This window comes from Perognathus longimembris, chromosome 11 (assembly GCF_023159225.1).
Source record: "Perognathus longimembris pacificus isolate PPM17 chromosome 11, ASM2315922v1, whole genome shotgun sequence".
Taxonomy (NCBI): Eukaryota; Metazoa; Chordata; class Mammalia; order Rodentia; family Heteromyidae; genus Perognathus; species Perognathus longimembris.
In genome coordinates, this window is record NC_063171.1 from 48,973,404 (window position 1) to 48,996,702 (window position 23,299).

At 37.1% G+C, this 23,299-nt stretch overlaps 1 protein-coding gene across 2 annotated transcripts in view; it reads right to left on the reverse strand.

Moving 5' to 3' along the window:
• Positions 1-14,307: 14,307 nt before the first annotated feature.
• The window catches only part of Spata17 (spermatogenesis associated 17), a 134,739-nt gene continuing 125,747 nt past the window's right edge, over positions 14,308-23,299 (reverse strand). For both annotated transcript variants that reach the window (XM_048357763.1, XM_048357762.1), the window contains one exon: positions 14,308-14,390. In XM_048357763.1, coding sequence (XP_048213720.1) covers positions 14,310-14,390 — 81 coding nt within the window. In that variant the 3' untranslated portion in view covers positions 14,308-14,309. The remainder of the gene's footprint in view (positions 14,391-23,299) is intronic.

Consider the following 23,299-nt stretch of genomic DNA (forward strand, 5'->3'; position numbering starts at 1 on the left):
TGTCTACTGAAACATTCTGAAGTCTGCTTTTGAAACCCAAATTGCTGAGTTTATCTTGGATGTGGTTTAACTTCTGAGCTATGGGGATTTTTTTAAAGAAAAACAGTACCTTTGTAAGCTTAGATCTAAATTTGAAGTGCCTCAATATAGTAGTATACATTCTATGTTGTAAAAAAAATCCTAATTTGCCTTTTTTTAGATGAAACTCCATAAACTTAATAACTATTTTAGTTTTTCACATTCTCCCTGGCTAGCAAATTGTCCTTAAATTGAACCTAAATTCTTCTTGCAATATAAGCACATCTCCTTTTTCCCCCTTAGTTTTAAACAGCTGCTAAACCCTACTTATCCAGCAGCAATTAGCCTGAACTAATTTTCAAAGTCTCCTGAGAGGCGCTCATTTTCTAGAGATTTGGGTGGGTTTCTAGGCAGGGTAAAAGGCCAGGAAGTGGTGGGAATGTGGGTTGGAACATAGAATTTGTTTTTATAAGCTGAATGCAAAGATAAAGAAAACTATTACCTGATTGTAAGAAATATACAAAAATGTGTGTTTCTCTACACTCTGCTGTTTCTTAAACTATTTGTTGAATTAGAATGGCCTTTATAGCTTACTAAACTTCTGTGTTGCTTAATTAAAAATTTAAATCACTGCAGCATTTAAAAGTTAGGTATTATCTAAGTCCATCTTAACTTTATTTCAGTTTATAGCTAAAACTAGCCAGACAAAGAGAGAGGTTAAATGGTGAGTAGTAAAGGATTAACTTGGGGTTGCCCACATTCTGCACTTTTTTGTTCAGTTGTGGGGCTTGAACTCTGAGCCTGGGTGCTGTCCCTGAGTTTTTCCTCTCAAGGCTAGCACTCTTATCACTTTGAATTGCAGCACCACTTCTGGTTTTCTGGTGGTTAATTGGAGATGAGTCTCACAGACTATTCTGCTTGGGCTGGCTTTGAATCATGATCCTCAGATCTCATCCTCCTAAGTGGCTAGGATTATAGGAGAAGAGTGTCTCTGTTTATCTGGGGACTTTGTATTTTTGTCAAATAGTCTCTGTTAGGATGTGATTTATGGTAGGTATCTTAGGGTATGTGCAATTCTATTGACCTTTGGTGGGGCTAGACACTAAGATCAGCTACTGGGTAGTTAGCAATCTTGCCTGTCCTTCTCATGGTCAAAACCTTGGATACTAAGCTCAGGTGGGCATCGCTGGTTGGCAGTATACCGTGAGTGCTATTGCATGACTCATGAGGTTTCAGAGGACAGCCAAACTTTGCTCATGATGTCTTCTGGACACTAATCTCCAAATCTCCTTCTCCTAGGGCTGATTTAACTCTAATAAGAATTATAACAGCTTTGCTGGGTTCTGCAAGTCCTCCCAGCAAATCGCTAATCCTGAGGGCGTTCTTTGTGTTCCACCTGACACAAATGGGTTTTCCAAATTTAGATACTTATAGAATCAGAACAAAACCAACTCCTGTCATTCATCTTTGCCACTCCATATAGGTCTTCAGTCATTCACAAATTCACTTGTACATATAGGAAACTATCAGATCTATTATTAAGAATGTCTGCTGTGACCAGGAGCTAGTATGACAAACATGTTGGGAGTCCTTCCTTAAAGAGCCCAAATCTCAAACCACCTTTCTTATGTGGTTGTGATCCTGAAGCTCCATTTTAACTAATTTGATCCCAAAGTCCATGTTTAACTAATTTCAGATGAAAGAATTCCTATCCCTTTGGTTTGCCATTGTGATGCTCATAAGCAATCTATCATAATCTCCTCTACACTATGGCAATTGCACTGCATGATTTGAAGTGCTGTCCAGATGGGAAATTTGTCATGCATTTTTGCAATCATCCTTCTCCCTACAACCACCCATGGAGAATTATATGTCCAATATAAAATGTGTATATGAAATGAATCAATGCATGAAAGAACAAATAACTGCTGAGTGAATGAATAGTTGGGTGCACTGAAAGTACCTTCAAGTTCTCTAAAGTCTCTGAGGACCAAGTATAAGAAATAGACCATGACCTGAACGGTCTGGGATGCTGTCAAATTCTATCAGTAGAGGGCACTGGAGAGACATTTCAGGAGGGAGGGTTTTCCTGGTTCAAGTGTGCACATCAGCACGCCCTTGCAGCACCTGCTTCTCCAGGGGCTCAAAGGGGTGTCCCTTTTCAGCATGTGGTTCTTGTGCCAGACTCCAAAAATGTAGGCGTCTTCCAGGGCATCTGTTTCTTCCAGTATAAGTAGCTTCTCCAGTGCCAGACTCCTGAAGTTCGTGGCAGTCAGCAGTAGCTCCAGTCAGGAACTTGGCTGTCCAACCTCAGGGGCAGGTTGTAGCAGAAGGACTCTGGTGCACACTCCTTTGTACAAAGCTTTCCTAGTGCCTTAAAGGGTGGATTTATAGCAATCTCTGCTGGTGTAACACACAGTGACTTCTCTGACACAGCCTCACAAGAGAGAGACACACAAGAGAAAGGACATGTCATACAAGTACACAAGGCCATCACAAAAAGATGAGTATCTCATGAAAAAATGAGACCTGGAAACTTAAATGCACTTTTTCAGAGGGGAGCAGGAAATTCAGGCAATGTGAATAATTTTGAGGGCAGTAAATGATTTTCAGTGCAATTGAATAGGCCCAAAGAACAGATCATAATTTGTGAATGACTCTCTCTGGAAGCTGACTAGACAAGAACATAAGGTAGTTTGTGACAAAGTTGATCTAGGTGCAGTGGCATGTTGGTATATTTCTTCTTGAGAAAAGAATTTAATCCTCTTAATGGAATCAGAGAGGAATCAAAAGCATTTGTATTTCTTTTTAGTGGATCCAGTTCTTAGGTACATAAGGAATTTCAGAGAAAACTGGCTTTCAAAACTTGAGGAAGAAAAACAAAAGAAGGTTAGAGAAAGTGAGTGAACTTAAGGCAGTGTCTAAGACTTTCCCTTTTTCTTTCATTCAAGGTGCTCACCATATCATACTCTGTAGTATCATTTTTCTGAGCTCTGACACTTGCTATTAAAACTGCTACTCTTGATGACAGAGCAGATTTATTGGATATATTACTGCAGACTTCTATACAAAACTCTCCTTCAAATCCATGGCTTTCACTAAGCATAACACTAAAGCCAAAATGACTTCATTGCTTTGTGGAGAGCATGATATCAGAGCACGTAAGCGCTTTGGGAAAGTGATCTCATTTCCTTCTCTTTTCTCCATCTATCCCTCTCCTCTCACTCTTCTGTGTTTGGGGATGGCCTGGGTTTTTGTTGTTGCTTTGTGGTTTTTTTGTTTGTTTTGTTTTAGCAATCTTTGTGTCTGAAAGTCCATTCATAATAGAACAATTAAATTTTTTTAAAAAAATTCAATTTTCCTGATATTAGCAATGAAGGTTTGAACAAATGTGAATGACAGGGAAACATGACATCTTTCCAAACATCTGTGATCTCCTGTCTTACAGACTTAAAGGAATAGATATAGTTATGTCCCAAGAATGAAGAAATAGATGACCCGTTCCAGACCTTAGGTTCATTTGAAATCTCCTTCAATGGCTTCGTATATTGTGAATTTACATACTACTATGTGAAGGGATGGGTTGTTTGATGAGCTATTCACTTGTCTACAGATGCTTTTGCTTATTTTCATTTATAGATGTGTCTAAGTACTAGGACTTAAGTGTTCTATTACTGTGTGAGAGCAACTTGATTAAAAATAATGAAGTAGCATTCATCAAGACACATTGTATTTACAAAGTGCTTTGTGGGATGGCAACTACTTTGCACAACTACTTAAAGATAATAAAATATTAAATAAAAATAATCAAACCTAATAGATCACTGTGTTTGGACACTACAGTGTACATATTGATGTATAATGATACAGATCATTAGATTTAGTGATCTAAATCACTGTGTTTGGATAGCTAACTTTTTCACCAAATATTTCACCCAGAGAAAGAGCCCCAAAGTTGAATGCATGACTATGAATAAAATTCAATGGTTTCCTGGTGCTGACAGATGAAGAAATAGGTACTCTGGTAGCCTCGCTCGAGTTTGGCAGTCAGTGTGTATGATTTTACGCAACAAAGACAGAACACTCCCCAGTTCTCTTGGCAGAAGATGACAAAGGGTGGCAAAGGAGGTCAGACTTCTAACAGGCATTTTCTTCACAAAACATTATGTTCATATTTTATAAAGATACAGCCTTACTGAATGAAGCCTGATATGAACTTAAAGTATTCACTGCTGTCAAACAGGATATTCTAGATTCTGGGTGTTTGACACTGTCGTGAAACATGAAAGTAGCAATAAAAGAGAAATATTTATTTCTTAAATCAAACACAACCCAAAATTCTGATGTCATGTTTTCAGATATCATTCAGCCATTGGTTTTTATTACTTTATTCTCTTGAGCACTGAAGATTTTCTTTTACCAAATATGCATATTTTGGTCCCAGTGATCAGCTTCAGGCACAGTTCTTTTTAAAGGAAGCTCTGCATCAAGGGCACAGTTGACATTCTATATAGTTCTTTAGTTTAATTTGGAGTAGAGGAAACACTGACATCAACCTTGGACCAGTATCCAAAATAGAACATGTTCAAATTATTAAAGAGCTTAAATCCATACCACATCTCCATCTCTATTGAATTTGATTATATTTTTCCCAAGGCTGGGAAATGGGTTTCGATTTGCATTCTAAGTCAAATGGAATAACGAAGGTCTAAGACAGAGCCATGTGGAACATTTTGAGCTCAGGTCAGTGGGAAGGAGGATGGATTAGCAATGCCTGCCAGGGAGAGGTAGTGGAAGGAACAATTAGACAACCAAGTTAAGGAACCTAACAATGTTTAACACAGAAAAGAATTCTCAAATATCTTTCCAAATGTTTGACACCCATACAAAAAAGGATAATCAGCTTATTAGAAGCATCATCTTAGAACCAGTAAGTGAAGTCAAAAATTCCATGACAAAACACTTAAACAACGAGAGAAGTCCAAAACAGAACGTTCATTCATGAGAGGGAAAGCAATTTCCAAGGCTTGAAAGGGTTAGAGCAGAGGCTATGTATGTATTAGAAAGGACTTAAGCAGGTAGGAAATATCAATCCATTTCTTAGGGAAATTAGGATATGATGTTACATCTATAACAATGGAAACACCCATTCCTATAGTAGGGTCACTTATCTTGTAATAAAAAAAATACACAACTCTCGGACACACACACACACACACATACACACACTACTTCCACTGAATTTCTATACCTATATGAGGCAATGTGTATCTTGACATATATTTTAACAGCCATGTTTCATCTAAAAACTTCCAAACATACATTTAAATTGAACATCATCTTTGGGAGAAATAAAAGTCTCCAAATTTGGGATTCTAATCTGTGAATATGGTATTCTGAACCTCACAGTCCTTCCCCAAATGAAACTTATCAGAAGCCTTTGTGCCCCAGATCTGAAACCGATTGGTTGCCCTGGAAGGTTAGCTGTATGATCAGTTATTGTCCCCCTAGCAATCAGCATTTTTGCCACAGAGTGAAAGAGAATGGGAGAAAATCACACAAGACAAAGATGAAAGCTGTATAGTCAGAAGAAAAAAGCCTTCTTGATGAGGCTGTGGACTTTGTGGAGTCTTTAATTCTCCCTGCAGCCCATCTTCACACTGGCAGATGGATGGCGAGGCTCATCAAGACAAGCAAGCACATATATCTTGTGGCTTGATTTTTTTATTTTCCAGCTCAAGAGCAGGAGGGAGATTTATTTGGACGGTTGGTAATGAAGGTGGGGAGACACTAGTTACACTGCAGTTTCGGTTCCCAACATGTTATTATCCCTTTTTTCTCTTCTGAGTGCTGACTTGCTCTTTTATATAAAAAAAATTCTGCTCATTTTTCCACAATGGAAAGAATATGCTGGCATAATAAGCCAGTGGCTTCAGAGAGCAAGGAAGTATGAGGACATAATCTCTGTCATAATATTTGTTGAGATATTTCAGGTATTTTAATTAGGCATAGATATATATGTATATAATTACTTATACACAATTACATATAAATTAAAGGAATTGTTTCTTTATTCCAAAATGTGATTTTGTAGTGCATATGCCTTTCCTTTCACTTTGTCTTAGGAGAAAAAAATAATTTGCTACGACAACAACAAACAAACCATTATTTTCCTTCATAAAAATTGCATAATGAAATAATGCCATTTCTGGAGTTTGAAAGTACATCTGAAGGGCTCACCAACCTAATCCTACCCCCAAAATGGAATTCTTTCATCAGAGCAATGATAAGTGGATGTGTAGTTGGTTTCCACAGTGCTCCTGTTCCAGGAGCAATATCCCAACCCAACAACTATAGGCCTCAGCTGAAAGTGCAGATTTGGCATGAGTATAATCTCAGTTTTGCAGTGTACCTTGTGAATTAATTAGCTATTCTGTCTTAATTTTCTCAGCTGAACATGCGGATGATAAATCCTAACTTCACATGGTTTGGAAATATTAGAATAACTATGAACAATAATTGTGAAACAAATTGTTATTAGTTGGCTATTACTGATTTCCAATGGAAATGCTGATAAAATATGGACAAGTGAATTTAAATGTATTTCAAATAACTATAGATGGTCAAAATACATTAACTTCTTGACTATATGTGTGGTGATTATTCACTCTTTGATCCACTCTTAAGTTTTGTTCTCTCTGCCAAGCCTATTTCTTAGTTTGCTTATTTATGAAGTAAAAACATCAAAAATATAGAGCATGGATTTGTGAATGTAAACAGTTCCTATTACTTTTGTTTTAAAGTTTTTAGGCATTTTGTATTTGCAACTGCATCTACCTCAAGAGATTATGCTGCATCATACATCAGGATTAAGTAATGCAGGACAGTTCACAAAACCCCTTTGAATCCTACTTAATTTCTCCAAAACAAGGGCAAAGTTTTAGAAGTTACATGCTATGTAATATGTATTTCTATTAGGAAAAACTATGAGTTTGGAAACTCAATTTGAAACAGCAAATAAATAGAGATGTCTAGCTGTTTTATTCTTTCATTTTAAACTTGTGGTTGTGGATTTGGTGGTTTTTAGGAGGACTACAAAGGAAGAGATTCAGGCAAGGTATGTAGTTAGTAAGAGGAGAAAGACAGTGATGAGCTGATGATGTGGAAATATGGGTATACTAAGATGAAGCTGTATGTCTTTGCTTCAAGATTTCATTTCTCTTTTTTGTAATCCCCAGACAACACTCTGTCAATATTAACAGCAAATTTAACAATTATCACAATGAAATCCCCTCATACTATGAATGTATGCTAATTCAAAAATGAAACAATAATAAAACATTACCATTTATAGAGAGCCTCCTGTATCAGAGGTACATCTTTATATGGCTTTTATATGCAGTCACTCCTTTCAATAACCATGAAGGTATGCTAATTATTAGAGGTGAGTAAATTGAAGCTTCAATGGCTTATGAAACATTGTCCAAATACAGTGTCAGAAACACTTGAAATAGCCACCGCTGGTGTCCAAAGTGCCAACCCAGGAAAGAATCCAGCTCTGATGGTACTTGGCATAATTTCACAATGGAAATCATTGCCATCAACTGAACCTAGAGATATTCATGTAGTTATTATAGTTTCTCTTAAAAGGTAGAAGGTAAGGGGCTAAGCATAGTGGTGGTGTTATTAACACTCACTAATCAGGAGGCAGAGGCAAGAGGATCATGGTTCAAGGAAAGTTCAAGCAAAGATGGACTTGTGGCGGGACACACATACTAGAACATTTGCCTAGCAAATGCAAGATTTAGTCCCCAATACACACACACACACACACACACACACACACACACACACACACAGAGGAGGGGAGAGAGAGAGAGAGAGAGAGAAAGAGAGAGAGAGAGAGAGAGAGAGAGAGAGAGAGAGAGAGAGAGAGAGAGAGAGAGAGAGAGAGAGAGAGAGAGAGAGAGAGAAAGAGTATCTACTTGTGACTACTTTCACATAAGCCAAACCAGCTGGGGTTGTGAAGTACCTGCCATCTTCAAAGAGAACAGGTTACAGGGTCTTCCTTCTTGTTTGCCTCAACACCTCTGACATCCTCCCCTCACAAACTTGATAAAGTAAAACACACTTATGGGAAGGAGCACAAATGAGGAAAAATACAGCTCATTTAATTCTCACCACAAATGTGTATATACCCTAGATCAAGGAAAAGAGCACAGATATAGAGGGAGGAATAGAAAGGGAAAAGAAAGAGGGAGAGGGAGAAGGAAAATAAGAGGGAGAGGAAAAACAGAGTGAGAAAATACCATGGCTCCCTTACCATTATTAGAGTCTCATCCCAAATTGTCAGTTTTTTTTCCTATTTGTAACTATCAATAACTGCAATCATTCATATGAGTGTTCTTTGTCTTGTGGATTTACCTAAGACTTATCATTATTCTGTTACAAGACTTATCAGTGATAGTAGTAGCAGCTATTTTTGTTGTTGTATTATATTTCATGATTTTCCTTCCTGCATAAACCTGGCCTGAAGTATATATCTTCCCTGTAGCCGCAACACTACAAAGGGTTGGTTTCATTATCATATCTGCTATTTCCTCTTGAACTTTGCTTTCTTGATTCTATAGGGTTTGAGAAACAAGGAATTGTCTCAAGGAGACAAAGTATAACCTCATTATTGTATTTTCTGACATATTCAAACAAGGTGTGATTGATTGATTTCTTCTCTCTCTCTCTCTCTCTCTCTCTCTCTGTGCGTGTGTGTGTATGTGTGTGTGTGTGTGTGTGTGTGTGTGTGTGTGTGTGTGTGTGTACCAGTCTTGGGGTTTGACTCATAACCTAGGTGCTGTGCCTTAACTTTTTTTTTTTCTCAAGGCTGGTGCTCTACTATTTAAGTCAGAGCTGCACTTCCAGCTTTTTGGTGGTTAACTGGAGATAGGAGACTTTCCTGCCTGGGCTCGCTTCTAGCCATGATCCTCAGCTCTTTGCCTTGTAGTCATGAGACATTGGTGCCCAGCTTACATGTGGCCTTGAATAAACAAAGAGACAGGAATTTAATTGATGGAAAGTAGACCAATTCTAATAAAATCCTCACTGGATCATACATTCATTCACTTCCCAATAGAAACGTTATCTTAACGTCGTGTACAGTGGTTCATTACAATCTGCAACCTGAACTAACTTAGTTGTACCGATCCAGACGCATGACCACTTAATCCGATCCCCCTACTTCTTGAGTAAGTTCTGAATAAAATTTGGTGAGTTGTTTAGTATTGAATCTTTTTCCCAGGAGGTTTCCAGCCAGCTTATAATGTAAAACAAAGATAAAGTTAAAAGGAGAGCTAGGCTGAAAAAAACTGGAAAAAATAAAATAGAAGATAAGATTAGTACAACCTTGGAATGCTTGTGCCTGTGAGAGACAGCTCACAAATGAGAGCCACTGTGAAAGGGTAATCCAAAATAACGAATTATAATGTCTTATGGTAAAACCCCCAAAGTGTGCACACATTGGGATTAGTTGATACACTTTTTTAAAATTGGTTCCTTTTCCTTTTATCATTTTGCAATTTAATTGTTGGAGAAACAGGTTATTTGACTAATAACATTTCCCAGAGTCTGCGTTTTTGTTAAACAGCAATTTTAAATAAAGCTTTTATGATTGATTACCAAGTCATATTTCCTGTCCTTGTGAGTTATCATTGGTCCCAAGCCAAAAATGATGTGCAGTAAGATTTGTGTTGCTCTTTTCAGATTCAAGAAACCAAACCAAACTCGGGCTATGTCTACTGGAAAGTATGGCTGTTAAGGAGGTACATGAGGTGAGACTAAAGGATAGAGGAACCTTGATTGTGGCCTCTCTTAAAAGAAGAAGAAGAAAAAAACTTAGAAAAGCCCAGCTTTCTGGAAGCTAACTCTAAGTCAATGTCTAGAGGATGTGACAACCCTAGAAACCACATTACTTGTCATTCCCTTCCAAGCAGATACCTAGAGGTGTTGTCTTCACTTGAGAGCACCTGTGTTTGTGTTCCCACACTCCCAAGTCCATGTCTGTGTGTATGTGTGTCAAGTTCAATGGCCTGAGGGGGAGATACCTGATCTTGTGAGTCATCATTTCCCTCTAGAAAGGGCTTTTATACCAACTGCTTCCTTCCATCCACACCTTAAATCATTCATCAGTCCCACTTAGATGCTAGCTGACCATCTGGATATCGAATATTAGCCCCACCTTTTGTGACCATAGCGACCGAGTTAGAACAGTGAAACTACGCATGCCAGTTTTGATCACCAGAGGCAGAAGTTGTTATCAGACATTCACAGTTGCAAATTTAAATTTTTGTTTTCCAAGATAAACTTGGAGAATTAAAATACACACATACCCAACACCACACACACACACACACACACACACACACACCCCTTTTCAAATTACAATGACTAGGGCTACAAATATTTATCAAATCATAGTAAGTGTGGTTTAAGAATATTTTCTATATAAGAGTCTTATTTATACTTTCCTTCTAATAAACTAATGATGGTTTTTGAATTTCTTCTGACAGATAACAGAAAGAGAAAGGTGCAAAGGTTTAGGACATTCAGATCAAGGTTACTCTTCAGCCGTGGAAACAGAATTCAGGACTCCAGGCAGGGGGCTCTTCTAGTTTACCTTCTCTTCACAGCATAATCTTATCTTCATATCTTGTCTTCTTTTGTTTTCTACAAACAAAACCGTATAACAAGAGAGGAAAAGGAATCTATTACCATGAATATTCTCATTCTCTATTACATCTTCTTCCTGGGATTAAGCTTAGTTAATATCTGGAAAGCTCCAACCCTTGACTCATTTAAATCCTGCTGATAGAGCCTGTTCTCTGCTCTGCCTGGAGATGTGGATTAATAATTGTGACTGTGTGTGACATAAGGTACATGATGCGTTCAGCAAATCAGACTCAGTTATGGAAAATCAGAGCATCTTAAGTCAAAGGACAATTCACCCCAGAGAAAGATATGGAAGTATATTTTTCTTTGCCAATTAGCTTTAACTACCAAGGTTATAAATTCAAACACCAAGCAGAGTGAGTAGAGTTAAGAATTTCTCTTGGGTTAAAATTTTAGCTTTCAGCAGGCACAAGCTCTCTTTAAATGTGTGGTACTGCTTGTCCCTGATATAACTTGTCTTTCTGTAGTTGTTGAGAAATTGTTTCCTCTATAGAAAGACAACACAGTATTTTACCTGCTTTTCAATCCAGGTTGCAACCAAATTTATGTTTTACTTGCATTCTTATTTTTATTGTTTATTAGCTCTTGGAGGCATTCATATGCTTGATTCCCATAGAAGAAGAGAAAGGATCAGTTGTTTTGTGTCCCTCACAAATAGTTTAATGAAAACCCATCTCATCTGGCTTCAAAATTGAGCCACATTTTTCAGCTAGACACTCTAGACCAAAGCCTATTGCCAGGCATTTGAGAATATTAAGAAACACACAATACAAGGAAACTCACCCTGATGCCAGACTGAGTTGAATAAGTAATTCTATTCATAAAATCACCTCCAGTGATTTCACTGTGTCTTTCTAATGGTGAAAGAGGCTTCCTGCCTGGAAAGATGAATGGAGCGGAGGATGGCAGAGCACTCTGACAGAACAAGGCCCATCCTGATTTAGATGAAATTGCTTTTGGGAAACTATCAAAGGTTACAAAAAGTGACTAGTTATAAAGACAAATTAAAGAAATTAAAAGAGGTCATAGTATCTCAGATGGAGAGTACAGCTTTTAAAATATGCATATTTGAAATGGAAGCTTCACTTCCTAGCAATCTCAAGGGCTGAAATCGTGGTGCATTAATGATGACAGGTAGGTGTAGGCTCTGTTTATCTTAAAAGCAGACAGGCTAAAGGAAAGAACGGTCATTTGATGAAGGCATCACTATTTTCCATAGGCCTGATGGAGACATGCCGTAGTGGCTATAAGTGGCATGGCAGGTGAACCACAGTGAAGCAAAGCCTGTGCAATCCAATAGATAGCTCTAAAAATTACTGTGGCATCTTTATGCAGCAGTTTTGGGGCACATGGTCTTCCTTATAAGGAACGGAAGCACTCTGTTGTTTTTGGTGAAATTAAATCTTGATAGGAGAGCCTCAGCTCAGACCAGTTATCAAAATTAAACACATACATTTCCCATCTAAGAGGAAGAGGTGGCATTCTGATAATATTATCAATTAAAAATACTTCAAAATCCATGAGAGGATTAACAAACGTTTTTTTGTGAATACTTATGGCATATTTTTGCCTTTATGCAAACATTTTCAATTAACATAGGATGAAATGTTTGTTACTCATTCTTGTCTCTGAGGACAAATACTTGGACAATTAGTTTGTATGTAGAGAAAAGATAATCATTTCTAAATTATTTTAAATAAACAGAATAAGGTCAAGATTTTATTTTTTGCAATTGTTGGTTCAGAACAAATAGCCCCATTGGAGCACTGGAACATTTTACTTCTATCTTTTTTCATAAAACATGAAAAAAATGGAAATGCAGTAGCATATTGTTCAAAGGCCCTCATAATCTCACCTCCCACAGAGAACTACTGTTCACATGTGTGTAATACATAAATGTATACTTCTACATATGTAATATGTAAATAAGCATTTGGAAGTATGTTTTCAACACATGTAGACATCTGTATGTGTAAACACACATTTATATTAATATATTTGAGGAAATTAAACAGGCTGCTTCAGTTTTTGCGTGTGCTGGTACTGGGGCTTCAATTCAGGGTCTTGGGAGGGGAAGGGAGGTGGTCTTGGGGCTTGAATTCAGGGCCCGGGCACTTGCCATTGAGCATTTTGCTAGAGGATAGTACTCTGCCACTTGAGCCACAACTCAACTTTGTGCTTGTTTTGGTGCTTAATTGGAGATGAGTCTCTGGGACTTGCGTGCCTGGGTTGGATCAAGACCCTGAGATCTCAGCCTCCTGAGTAGCCCTCTGAGTAGCCACCAGTGCCCTGCTGACGTTATTTCGTTAGCATATGTTTGTTGTGCAAGAAGAGTATGACTGTGACATTTCCACACATACATTCAATGCATCAGAATCAACTTCACCCCTGAATTACTCTCCTTTAACCCAATTTCAACAGGTTTTATTGTTCTGATTTCATACATGCTAACAAAGTACTTTTATAAATTCATGTTAATTTATTCTCTTCATCAACTTTCCATGTTAAGAAATTTAACATTTGTATAGAATTGTATTGCGTGTATGTGTGTGTGTGTGTGTGTGTGTGTGTGTGTTTCTTAGCTTACTATATATGAACAAGATTTTGGTTTTGTCTACTTCACACTGTAGTTTATAAACTTATGACATGCTCCCATAGGTGATGATACTCATATAAATATATGTATATATATGTATTCCTATTAGCTCAGAATATATTTTCCTTCATGAACTCCTTTCTAGCAGTTAAAAGGAAAATATTGGGATTCACATTTCACATACTAACTTTCAAGTTGAGGCCTTTAGAGTTATATGTACAGTAGAAGAAAGAGTAATGCTGAATCTAGGGAGGATTTTTTTTAAGTTCCTTAAATCTACTTTGAGCTCTCTCCAATGAGCCAGTGATCTCCCCATGGTTCTTATGTAACAAGCATAATTTCACATTCCCACCTATCCCCTTCAACTGTAGTGAATTTGGCTGTCTTTATCTAATACCACCTTTAAGTCTGTTCAAAAATGCCACAATACCTTCCATTTGTCTCACTCAGATTGCAATAATTTTTGTGCTGCAAAATACCTTAGCAGTTATTGAGAGTTCAGTTTCTTCTAGAATTTCAGTCTTTGTTCTCTGTCTTAGAAACTTTGATAATCAGAAACAATAAACTCCATTTACCCAGTAACTCTTAAGATATTTGTACTTCACATAAAGTACATTTAGAATATAGTATCTAAAAAGAAACTGTATCAATATAGTACTGAGAAGTATTTCATACTCCTGCTTTCTGATATCGTCAGTACTTTTTCACTTTACTGTATAAGCCTATATTTTATTATTTCATTTAAAGGGATCAGTACCTCAGATTTTTGTCAGCTTCATCTAATGTATTTTTGTCCAGTTTGGAGAAGAGATTAAAAAATAAAATCTATCATTTTCAAATGTTCAAAAGTATGAGATTAGAAGGAAAGGAACTTAAAATCTCAACTATAAATATTATTATAATGTTTTTGAAAATTCTTGACTGTTAAGTTGATCTCATTCATTATTTACTTATACTTTTGAAGTATTTCTTACCTTTATATAATTTGTCCAGCTTTTGAATACAATTTTCCATACTTTGAAAAGAGATCAAATGATGGTAATATAGTTTGGAAATTCTAGGATGGAAAAAAGATGGAAGATTACTATAGAACTCTTATCAACTTTGTTATTATTTGAGTTATGTTAAATTGCTAGGACAGTTAACTACATTTCAAGTGTCCTATTTTGCTTTAAAAAGAAAAGTTTTTGAAAATTTCACAAATGAACTGCAGATACATTGGAACTTTTTTTTTTAATAAAAAAAACTTTAAAATGAACCTACATTACTAATACAAGGGCATTTCATTGTGATAATTCCATGGATGCATAGCATACTTTAAACAGGTACACACCATCATTAGATATTCTTAGCTCCCTCTCCTCTCTTCCTTTTTCAAGCAGTATTTGATGGGTTTCTGTATGCTGTAAATACCCATTCTCTCTCTCTCTCTCTCTCTCACACACACACACACACACACACACACGTATATACTTAGATTTCCTTCACCTCTCATTAACTTTTCCTTTTCCCCTCCTCCACTTGCTAGTACCCTCCCCTAGACTGTTCTTCTTTCACACTAATGTTTCATCATCATCATCATCATCATCATCATCATCATCATCATCATCACCACTACCATCATCATCATTTTAGTTCTAGATTCATCTGTGAAAACACATGATATTTGAGCTTGTCTTGTTTTGCTCAATATGATGACCTCCAGTTCCATCCATTTTCCTGGATGTTATAATTTCATTCTTCTTTATGTCTGTAAAATGCTCCATGGTCTCTGTGTATACATACATACATATATACATACATGTGTATGTACAGACTAATGTGACCATATAATATTTTCTTTAGCCATTTATTAAAACTTTCTCAAACACACAGTGTTTCGCAGCCATGAATAGCACCTACAAGCAGCTCAGAGAAATGCAAATATCTGACATAATCATCTATTCAAGGTATTTTCAACAAATTCTTTTTGTTTTCTTTTTTGTGCCTGTCCTGAGGGTTAAACTCAGAGTCTGGGCACTGATCCTGAGCTTTTTTATTGCTCAAGGCCAGTGCACAATCACTTGAGCCACAGCTCTAGTTCTAGCATGGTTCTTTTGTTTGCTTGTAGATTGGTTGGTGATTAATTAGAGATAAGTGTCTCATGCCTTTTCTGCTCACAGAATTCAAACTGATCCTTAGATTTCAGCCTCCTGAATAGCTGGTTTAACAGGTATAAGCCACCGGCACTCAGATTCAATACAATATTTTTTACTTGGCTTTCTAGGGTCTTTGTTTTGTGTAAAATAAATATTTGCTGACTGACTAAAAAGAGACTGATGGTACTTCACAATAACCATATGAAGGGCAGAAGAGACAGCATATTAAAGGAGTGATTCAAGTGAATGCTGAAGGTGTTTAGAAGCAACAACCAGAGGAGCACCATTTCATTGAGGGCAGAGATGGAAGCCTTCGTTGTGTTTAACAGGCAAAGGCACTATGGAGGTGCTAAATCAACACTGAATATATAAAGTTATAATTTTCTTCTTAGAAAATTAGTGAGAGTGTTTTGGACGATTTTTTTTTCATTCTTCAAGCATAAGAAGGACCTGTGTTCTGGCTGATAATCTGTAAGCACATTATGACTAAGAAGTTAAGAACAAGTGGGCCCAGGGGCAGCAGTGCCTCCATAACTAGAGACCTGCCTCTCCAGTCCGTCACTACCTCTGCCCCATCACTGCCTCTGCCCCTAAATATCTGCTTTGGGAACCTACAAGGTAGGTGATTTTATTTTTGCTTTTGCACCTTGATGAATACTACAACTGAGAGCTACAAATAGTTTCATTTTAAAAAATAAATTTATAAGATATTTTATTTTAAAAAAATGTACACATAAGCCAAGCTCAGAGAAACAAACGACGGCACATGTCTTCTCTCATATGTGGAAGCTAGATCTAAATTACCCTCAGACACAATAAATTCTATGGGACTCCAGACACGCATAGTGAGACCAATAGAGGATACCCCATAGAGGAGGAATATTAAGGCAAAATACCTATGTGCCTCTGATCATAATAATAATATTTATCAAAATGAACTCCAGGAAATGGAAACAAGAAGTGTTGGCTTTGTTTTCATTTTCTCTCCTTTTTGCCTTGTTTGTTCATTTATTGGTCTATGGGAGGGCAAGGGGAGGAACAGAAATGGAGGGACAAAGGGTGAACAAATGCAGCAGTGGTACTCATTAGACATGGTGTTGAATATGAACTAGACACCTTGAGGGTGGCGACAGGAAAGAAAAACTGGGAGAGAGCAAGGAAAGGGTAACACTGCAAAAAGAAATGCACTCTTAACCTGACTTATGTAACTGTAACCTCTCTGTATATCATCTTTGCAATAACATTATTTTTTTTGAAATGTCATAAAAATGTACACTGTCCTGAAAGACACGTTAAAGTTTTCAGGATGAAGGAAATAAAGAGTGCCATGAATGAACAGATGAACAAATGAATTTAACAGGAGAGCCTTGTTTTCCCTATTTTTTTTCTTTGGTTGATCATGGGGCTTGAACTCAGGACCTAGGTACTGTCCCTGAGCTCCTTCGCTCAAGACTGGTACTCTACCACTTTGAGTCACAGACCCACTTCTGGTTTTCTGGTGACTAATTATATATATGTCTCACAGACTTTCATGCTCAGCTGGCTTTGAACTGCCATCTTCATATGTCAGCTTCCTGAGTAGCTAGGATTACCTGCATGTGCCACCAGCAACCCACTTTCCTTATTCTTAATTGACCTAACCTATAATCCTTTTTTCAAGATAACAACAGTGTAATTGGCAATTCCAGCTCATGGATGAGGAAAAGAAAGAACACATGTAGTGAAAGGACAGAAGTTACAAAAATAGAGGCAGTAATTCAATTATACTTTAACTATTGAATACCTCAGTGAAACACAAAGGATGAAAAAGATCCCACATGTATTCGAAAGATGGTAAGTTAGCATATAATCAATGTGCTACTTATCCATGTTTATCACAGCTATGCATAACAGCCAAGCTACCAAATCAGCCCAGAAAAGCACCCATCAATTGAGAAATGGATAAAGAAAAATGTGACATGTGATTGAGTATTATTCAGCCATAAGAAAAATGATGTTATGTCATATGTAGAAAAATGGATGGCACTAGAGATCCTTGTGCTTAGTGAAATAAGTCAGACTGAGAAAAACAGATATTACATGTTTTCCCTCATGTGTAAAGTATTAGATCTAAAAAAGAATAAGTGACAGGACTGTGAAAATAGATTAATGAAACCTGTTAAAATTGTTTGTAAAATGGGGCGGGGCATAAAAAAGAGTAATAGAGGATGTGAATTTAATCAAAGCAATTACATGCATGGACACATCCAGTGAAATCCTTTTATACAATTAATATATGTCAATAAGATAATTAAAAGGTCTAATAATATGTTGTCTATAAAATCCACCTTAAATATAAAATCATTAATAGACAATATAAAGAGACAGAGGAAAATATATTAAATGCACACTAATCTAAAGCTGGAGTATCTGTATTAATTTGGAGTAAAACAAAGATCAGAATGAGGAAAATCATCAGGGAGAATGGTCACTGCATGATGATAAAAGGTTCAAGTCTCAAACTGGGCACTGGTGGCTCCTGTAATCCATGCCTGCCTGTAATCCCAGCTACTCAGGAGGCTGAGATCTGAAGATCCTGGTTTGAAGCCAGCCCAAGCAGGAAAGTCCATGAGACTCTTAGCTCCAATAAACTACTCAGAAAAATCCAGAAGTGGCACTGTGGCTCAAGTGGTAGAGCTCTAGCCTACCCAGGCCCAGAGTTCAAGTGCTATCCTACCCAGGCCAGGGACAGCATTCAAGGCCAGAGTTCAAGCTCCAAGACAAGCTGGAGGCTGGTGGGGGGAAGGGGGTTTCAAGTCTCTAGGAAGAGAGAACAATTCTCAATTTGTATGTACCTAGCAACAGAAGGTCAAAATACCTAAGGCAAACTGACAAAACTATAAAAAGAAATAGACAAATTTACTACTATATTTAGGACTTCAATACCTCTTTTTTCTTCTCTTAGATTTTTAAATTTTTATTGGAAAGGTGACATACAGAGGGTTACAGTTACTCATTACCTGACTTAATTTCTTTTTAAACAGTGTCACCCTCTCCTTCATTCTCTCCTAGATTTCCCCCTCCAACTTCCCCACCCCCAAAACTGTATAGTTCATTTCCAACTAGTGTCTAGTGGTTTCATTGCTGAAATGGTTCAGCCTTTGTCCCACCATTTTTGAGATTCCCCTTCCCCTCCTCCAATCAGATAAACTTATGTACAAGACAAAGGGTACAGAAATCACAAACATCGACAAAAGGGAATGAACCAAAGAAAAAGGAAAGAAGAAAAATAACCTCAAATAGTATATTTAAAAAAAAACACCTCTTACTTCCATTTCTTGGAGTTCATTTTGATAAGAATCATTTTATATGATCTTATGCACATGGCTAATTGAGCCCTTTCCATCCTCTCCCCAAGAATATCCTCCTTTGTTCTCACTGTATGAATGTTTAGACTGCTGTTTAATTAATCATGTCCAGGTATAATTATTTGTCTTTTATTGTCCACTAGGTTTCCTTGCAGATTTATAGGCACATTCTAATTATCACAAATTCAGCACCCCATTATATGTGACGGATTATCTTGTAATCCTAGCTAGGAGGAAGGATGAGGTTGGGAGGACTTTGGTTTAAGATGACTCGGCAGCAAAGTTCATAGATTATTATCTTAATGAACAGTGGTTGTAGTGGCATGCCCTTGTTATTCTAGCTATACAGAGTCTAAGAGGGGCAGATGACACCCAGGTTCACACCCAGGCAGGAAGAGAGACCTTACCTCAAAATCAACCAGCAAAAAATACAAACAGACAGACAGACATACAACAGAGAAAGCAGGGCTAGAGTGGTCAAGAGCACCTATCTAAGAAAGCCTAAGGCCAAAGTTCATGGTATGTTCTTAGATTACACAGAATTAACATCAAAATCAAAAAAGACAATGGAGATACTGACATTCTTCAAGAATTTGTCCATAATATTCTCTAAAAATAAACCTTTCAAATTAAAAAATCTCTTTTGAACATTCTTCTATTTTAAGCAACAATCTCACAATTTCCTACATTCCCTAGTCTACCAGTAGCTGGTATTGGAAGAAGTGATTATGGGCAGGAAGAAAATCTGTGGTACATGTGATCATTTCCATAAACCTTGCCTCTGACACAATAAGAATTCACCCTGTCACAGGAAGTTATTCATGAGCGTCATGGAAACCACCTGCACAACATTCACAGAGTGTCACTTTTTACATGATGGGTGGGGGTTGCTTTTCTGAAAAATAACCTCATCAAACAAAAACACTGGGGATGGTTAATGCTGAATCCTGCCCTCTCTCTTGCTTGCCAAGGCAGACAGCTTTTGCTATTAGGATGGCCAGCCAAACACAAAGAATCTGCTGCCAGAATGAGCTCCTTGGGACAATTTAGGAGTCTTTGGGACTGAATGGCTCTTTGAGCTGGAATGCAGCCCAGGTCCATTTTCAAACCCAAGTCAAAATGCCAAAGAGCAAATTTCCTGGGCCACTCACCCCAATGTGTAAGATTACCTTAGGCTGGCAGCCACACTGTTTGTCTGGTTAAGGCCTTTCACTCGATACTCACATCTAAGTACTTAGACAACAACCTTCAATGTTTGTAAGCAAGACAGCTGTGAGGCATTAGAGACAAAACCCCCAGGATTAGAGGGACAAAAAGAAATCAAAGGTTAGGCACATCATGTTCAGCTTAAACTGTTATAAAGCCTTCACACAGAACTAAAAAAGAGGAAAAAAGCAAAACCCTTTGGGTAAATACTAAATGCTATTTTAACCAAAAATATTTGCTGATTGAGACCTCTGCCAAACCTCGCTAGCCCTTGGTAATTTTCAGAGTTTTTAAGTGGGGGCCCAGAGGTAGGTCTAAAATATATTCTGCAAGATCAAATTTCATTCTCAAAGCACTGAGGAAACCGACAAAAACTTTCTACCTTGATTTTAGTTATATTTGCTTTTAGTTGACTTAAAAACTTACTAATTTTGGAGGCATCCAACATATTGTCTGTCTCCCATTCGATTCACCATGGGTAACACTTCTGCTGGATGGGTCATAATAATAATCTCTTGTGAGAATCATGACCAAGTTCCCTTTGTTGAAAACTCTTCACTTGAGCAGCTACACTTAAGCTGTGTAGCTGTCTGATAGAAGATATTTTGATGTCACTAGTTGTTTTTTGAACATCTCTCATCTTGATGGTTTATATATATGTACACCACTGCCTATTTAACTTCCAATCATATTTCTCTCGACCAGTCTTCTGTTTCTCTTCCTCCCCCCATTTTCCCATTCTTTCTCCCTCTTTTTTTTTTTTTAACCCAGGATGGCCTCTAACTCACTATCCACCTGGATAAGCTTTTCAGGCACTGAAATTATATGCTGCCATATATGTGCTGCCATTTCCAGTTCCATTTTCCTTCTTTTTTTTAACCATTCATGGGGCCTGAACTCTGGGCCTGGTCCCTGTCCCTGAGTGTCTTCAGATCAAGGCTAGCACTCTTACCACTTGAACCACAGCACCACTTCTGGCTTTTTCTGTTATATGTTACTGAGGAATCGAACCCAGGGCTTCATGCATGCCAGGCAAGCACTCTTCTATTAAGCCACATTCCGAGCCCTCCATTTTGCTTGTTTAACCCATAAATATCCCTATCTGCTAGCGAAGGAGTGAAAGTCATATTTGAGATTTTCATCCTCTTCAAATTTGACTGTGAATGAAGTTGTTGTTTTTTTTTTTTTCTGGGTTTAGCAGTCAGCATATTGGGGAAGGGGGCAGGTGGGGTAAAAGGGATGCTTGGTTCAGTGATAGCCTCATCATCTGGAGAAAACTCTGGTGATATGAGTATATCCACAGTCTGGATAAGAGATTATATAGATAGCTATTTGCATCAGGGAAGGTATTCCCTTCTCTCTTGTTCACTCTGGGTTTTCTGGAAAACACCCTCAAGCATTCTCTATTATTTGTGCTCTCAAAAGCCTTAAGATTTATCATGTATTTCTTTCATGCTCCTAAAGAAACAAACTTTAGCTGATATGAATTCATGATGGGTTCAATCTAACTCTATAAAGGAAATCAAGTGTATTTGCATATCAATGATTGCATGCATTATCCAAAGTCTTTCTCATGACTTCTACTCAGGGGCAATACTGAGGCACCAAGCTACCTGAACTTGGCTTTATTCTTAAGAGACTTAGTGATTTGGAACAAGTTATTTTTAAATTTCTGCAATGCTATTTCCTTATTTTAAAAAGAGAAGGAATAATATGAAAACAGTAGTACCAGATTACGATGTTATGTGTTCGTACATGTAGCAAACTTACATGTAGTAAAGGAGTCAAGACCTCCAGAGTCCTTCAGAAGTGTGCTATATTTTCCTACAGAAACCTTCCATTTTCTATCCAGTCAAAGCCATGCCTCTTTCAATAATCTGGGTCTCAAAATGTTTGGGAAAATACAGAAATCAGGAGAGGGAGATACATCAGGTAAAAGTGAGGATTTCTTGTTTTCCCAGGAGACTTACAATGTTTGACAAAGATCATGACTTGATAAATGTTGACTAAATAGAAATATAAACTCCACTTGGTAGAACCCTATATCACAAGAAAAATGTCTAAATTTATCAGTAAATAGGCTGTTTAATAATGACTTCTTCTAATAAGTGATCACTGATCTCATTGTTCACAGATTCCTTATCTATTTGCTAAAATTTGTAATCTCCAAACTAATACTCACAGTGCTTTTATAGTTATTTTTCCACAGTAGGACGCATCTCTTAAAGTATTGTGTCATGATAGCCAAACACTTCGAATTGGAGAGAGTATTTTCACCCATACCACCTTGAACACACTCAATCTCAAAGTAAAGGAAAGCAGCTCAGAAGCAAAATCTTTCTGAACTTTTCCTTCTCTTTCTTCTATCTCTTTTCTTTCAAATGCTATCGCCACTAGAATTTTCCCCTAGACTAAGTGATAGAAATTTAGGATTTCTTGCATTAAAATCATTCATACAACTTGAAAACATTGCTCTAATCTTCTTTCATCTTTCTCTGTGATATTTGTCTGGAAAGAAATTCTCTGATCTTCCTGTAGGAAGGATATAAGAACCTCTTTATTTGGAGGTGATCATGTCCTATAAGTTCAAGGAGCAAATGTAGCACTAAGAGTCTACAAGGATATGGAATAGATTGACCTTTCTGGGTTTCCACACTCAGTCTCTTATTATTACATCACATTCTTTTTCTAATCACAATTCTGTATGTTTGTCTTTTAGTATCAACCTACACATAAACATAGAGAGTTTTCATAAGTGTTTGGATCTATAGCATTCTTCATATTCATCAATTCACTATTTGGGTGACATTATAGAATGTACCAACTGCAAATAACAAGGATCAACAATATAACTAAATTGTTATTTTTTCCATGATAAACTGGCATTTTTTAAATGACAAACTGGTATGTTCTGCCACATGCCCTACAACATAAATAACACAGAACAAATGAATGAATGAAAACATAAATAACTGGGATAAATTATTGAACTCACAACTCATAAGTATATTGTAAATAATGTTTCATGACACTAGCCATATTCAAGTTAAGTAACTCATCCAAAATACTAGGCATAAAAAGTGTTTTGGATTTTTAAAAATAGTTGCATATACCTAATTAGATAGCCTTGGAAAATCCAAATAAAAACTTACATTTCATAAGCATCTTACACATGTAAGTGAAAGTATTTTATCAAATATACTTAAATAAGTTTGAAAAGAAAGTTTTACAAAATGGAATTTTCTACTTGTGGCAATGAATTAATAAGCAAAAAA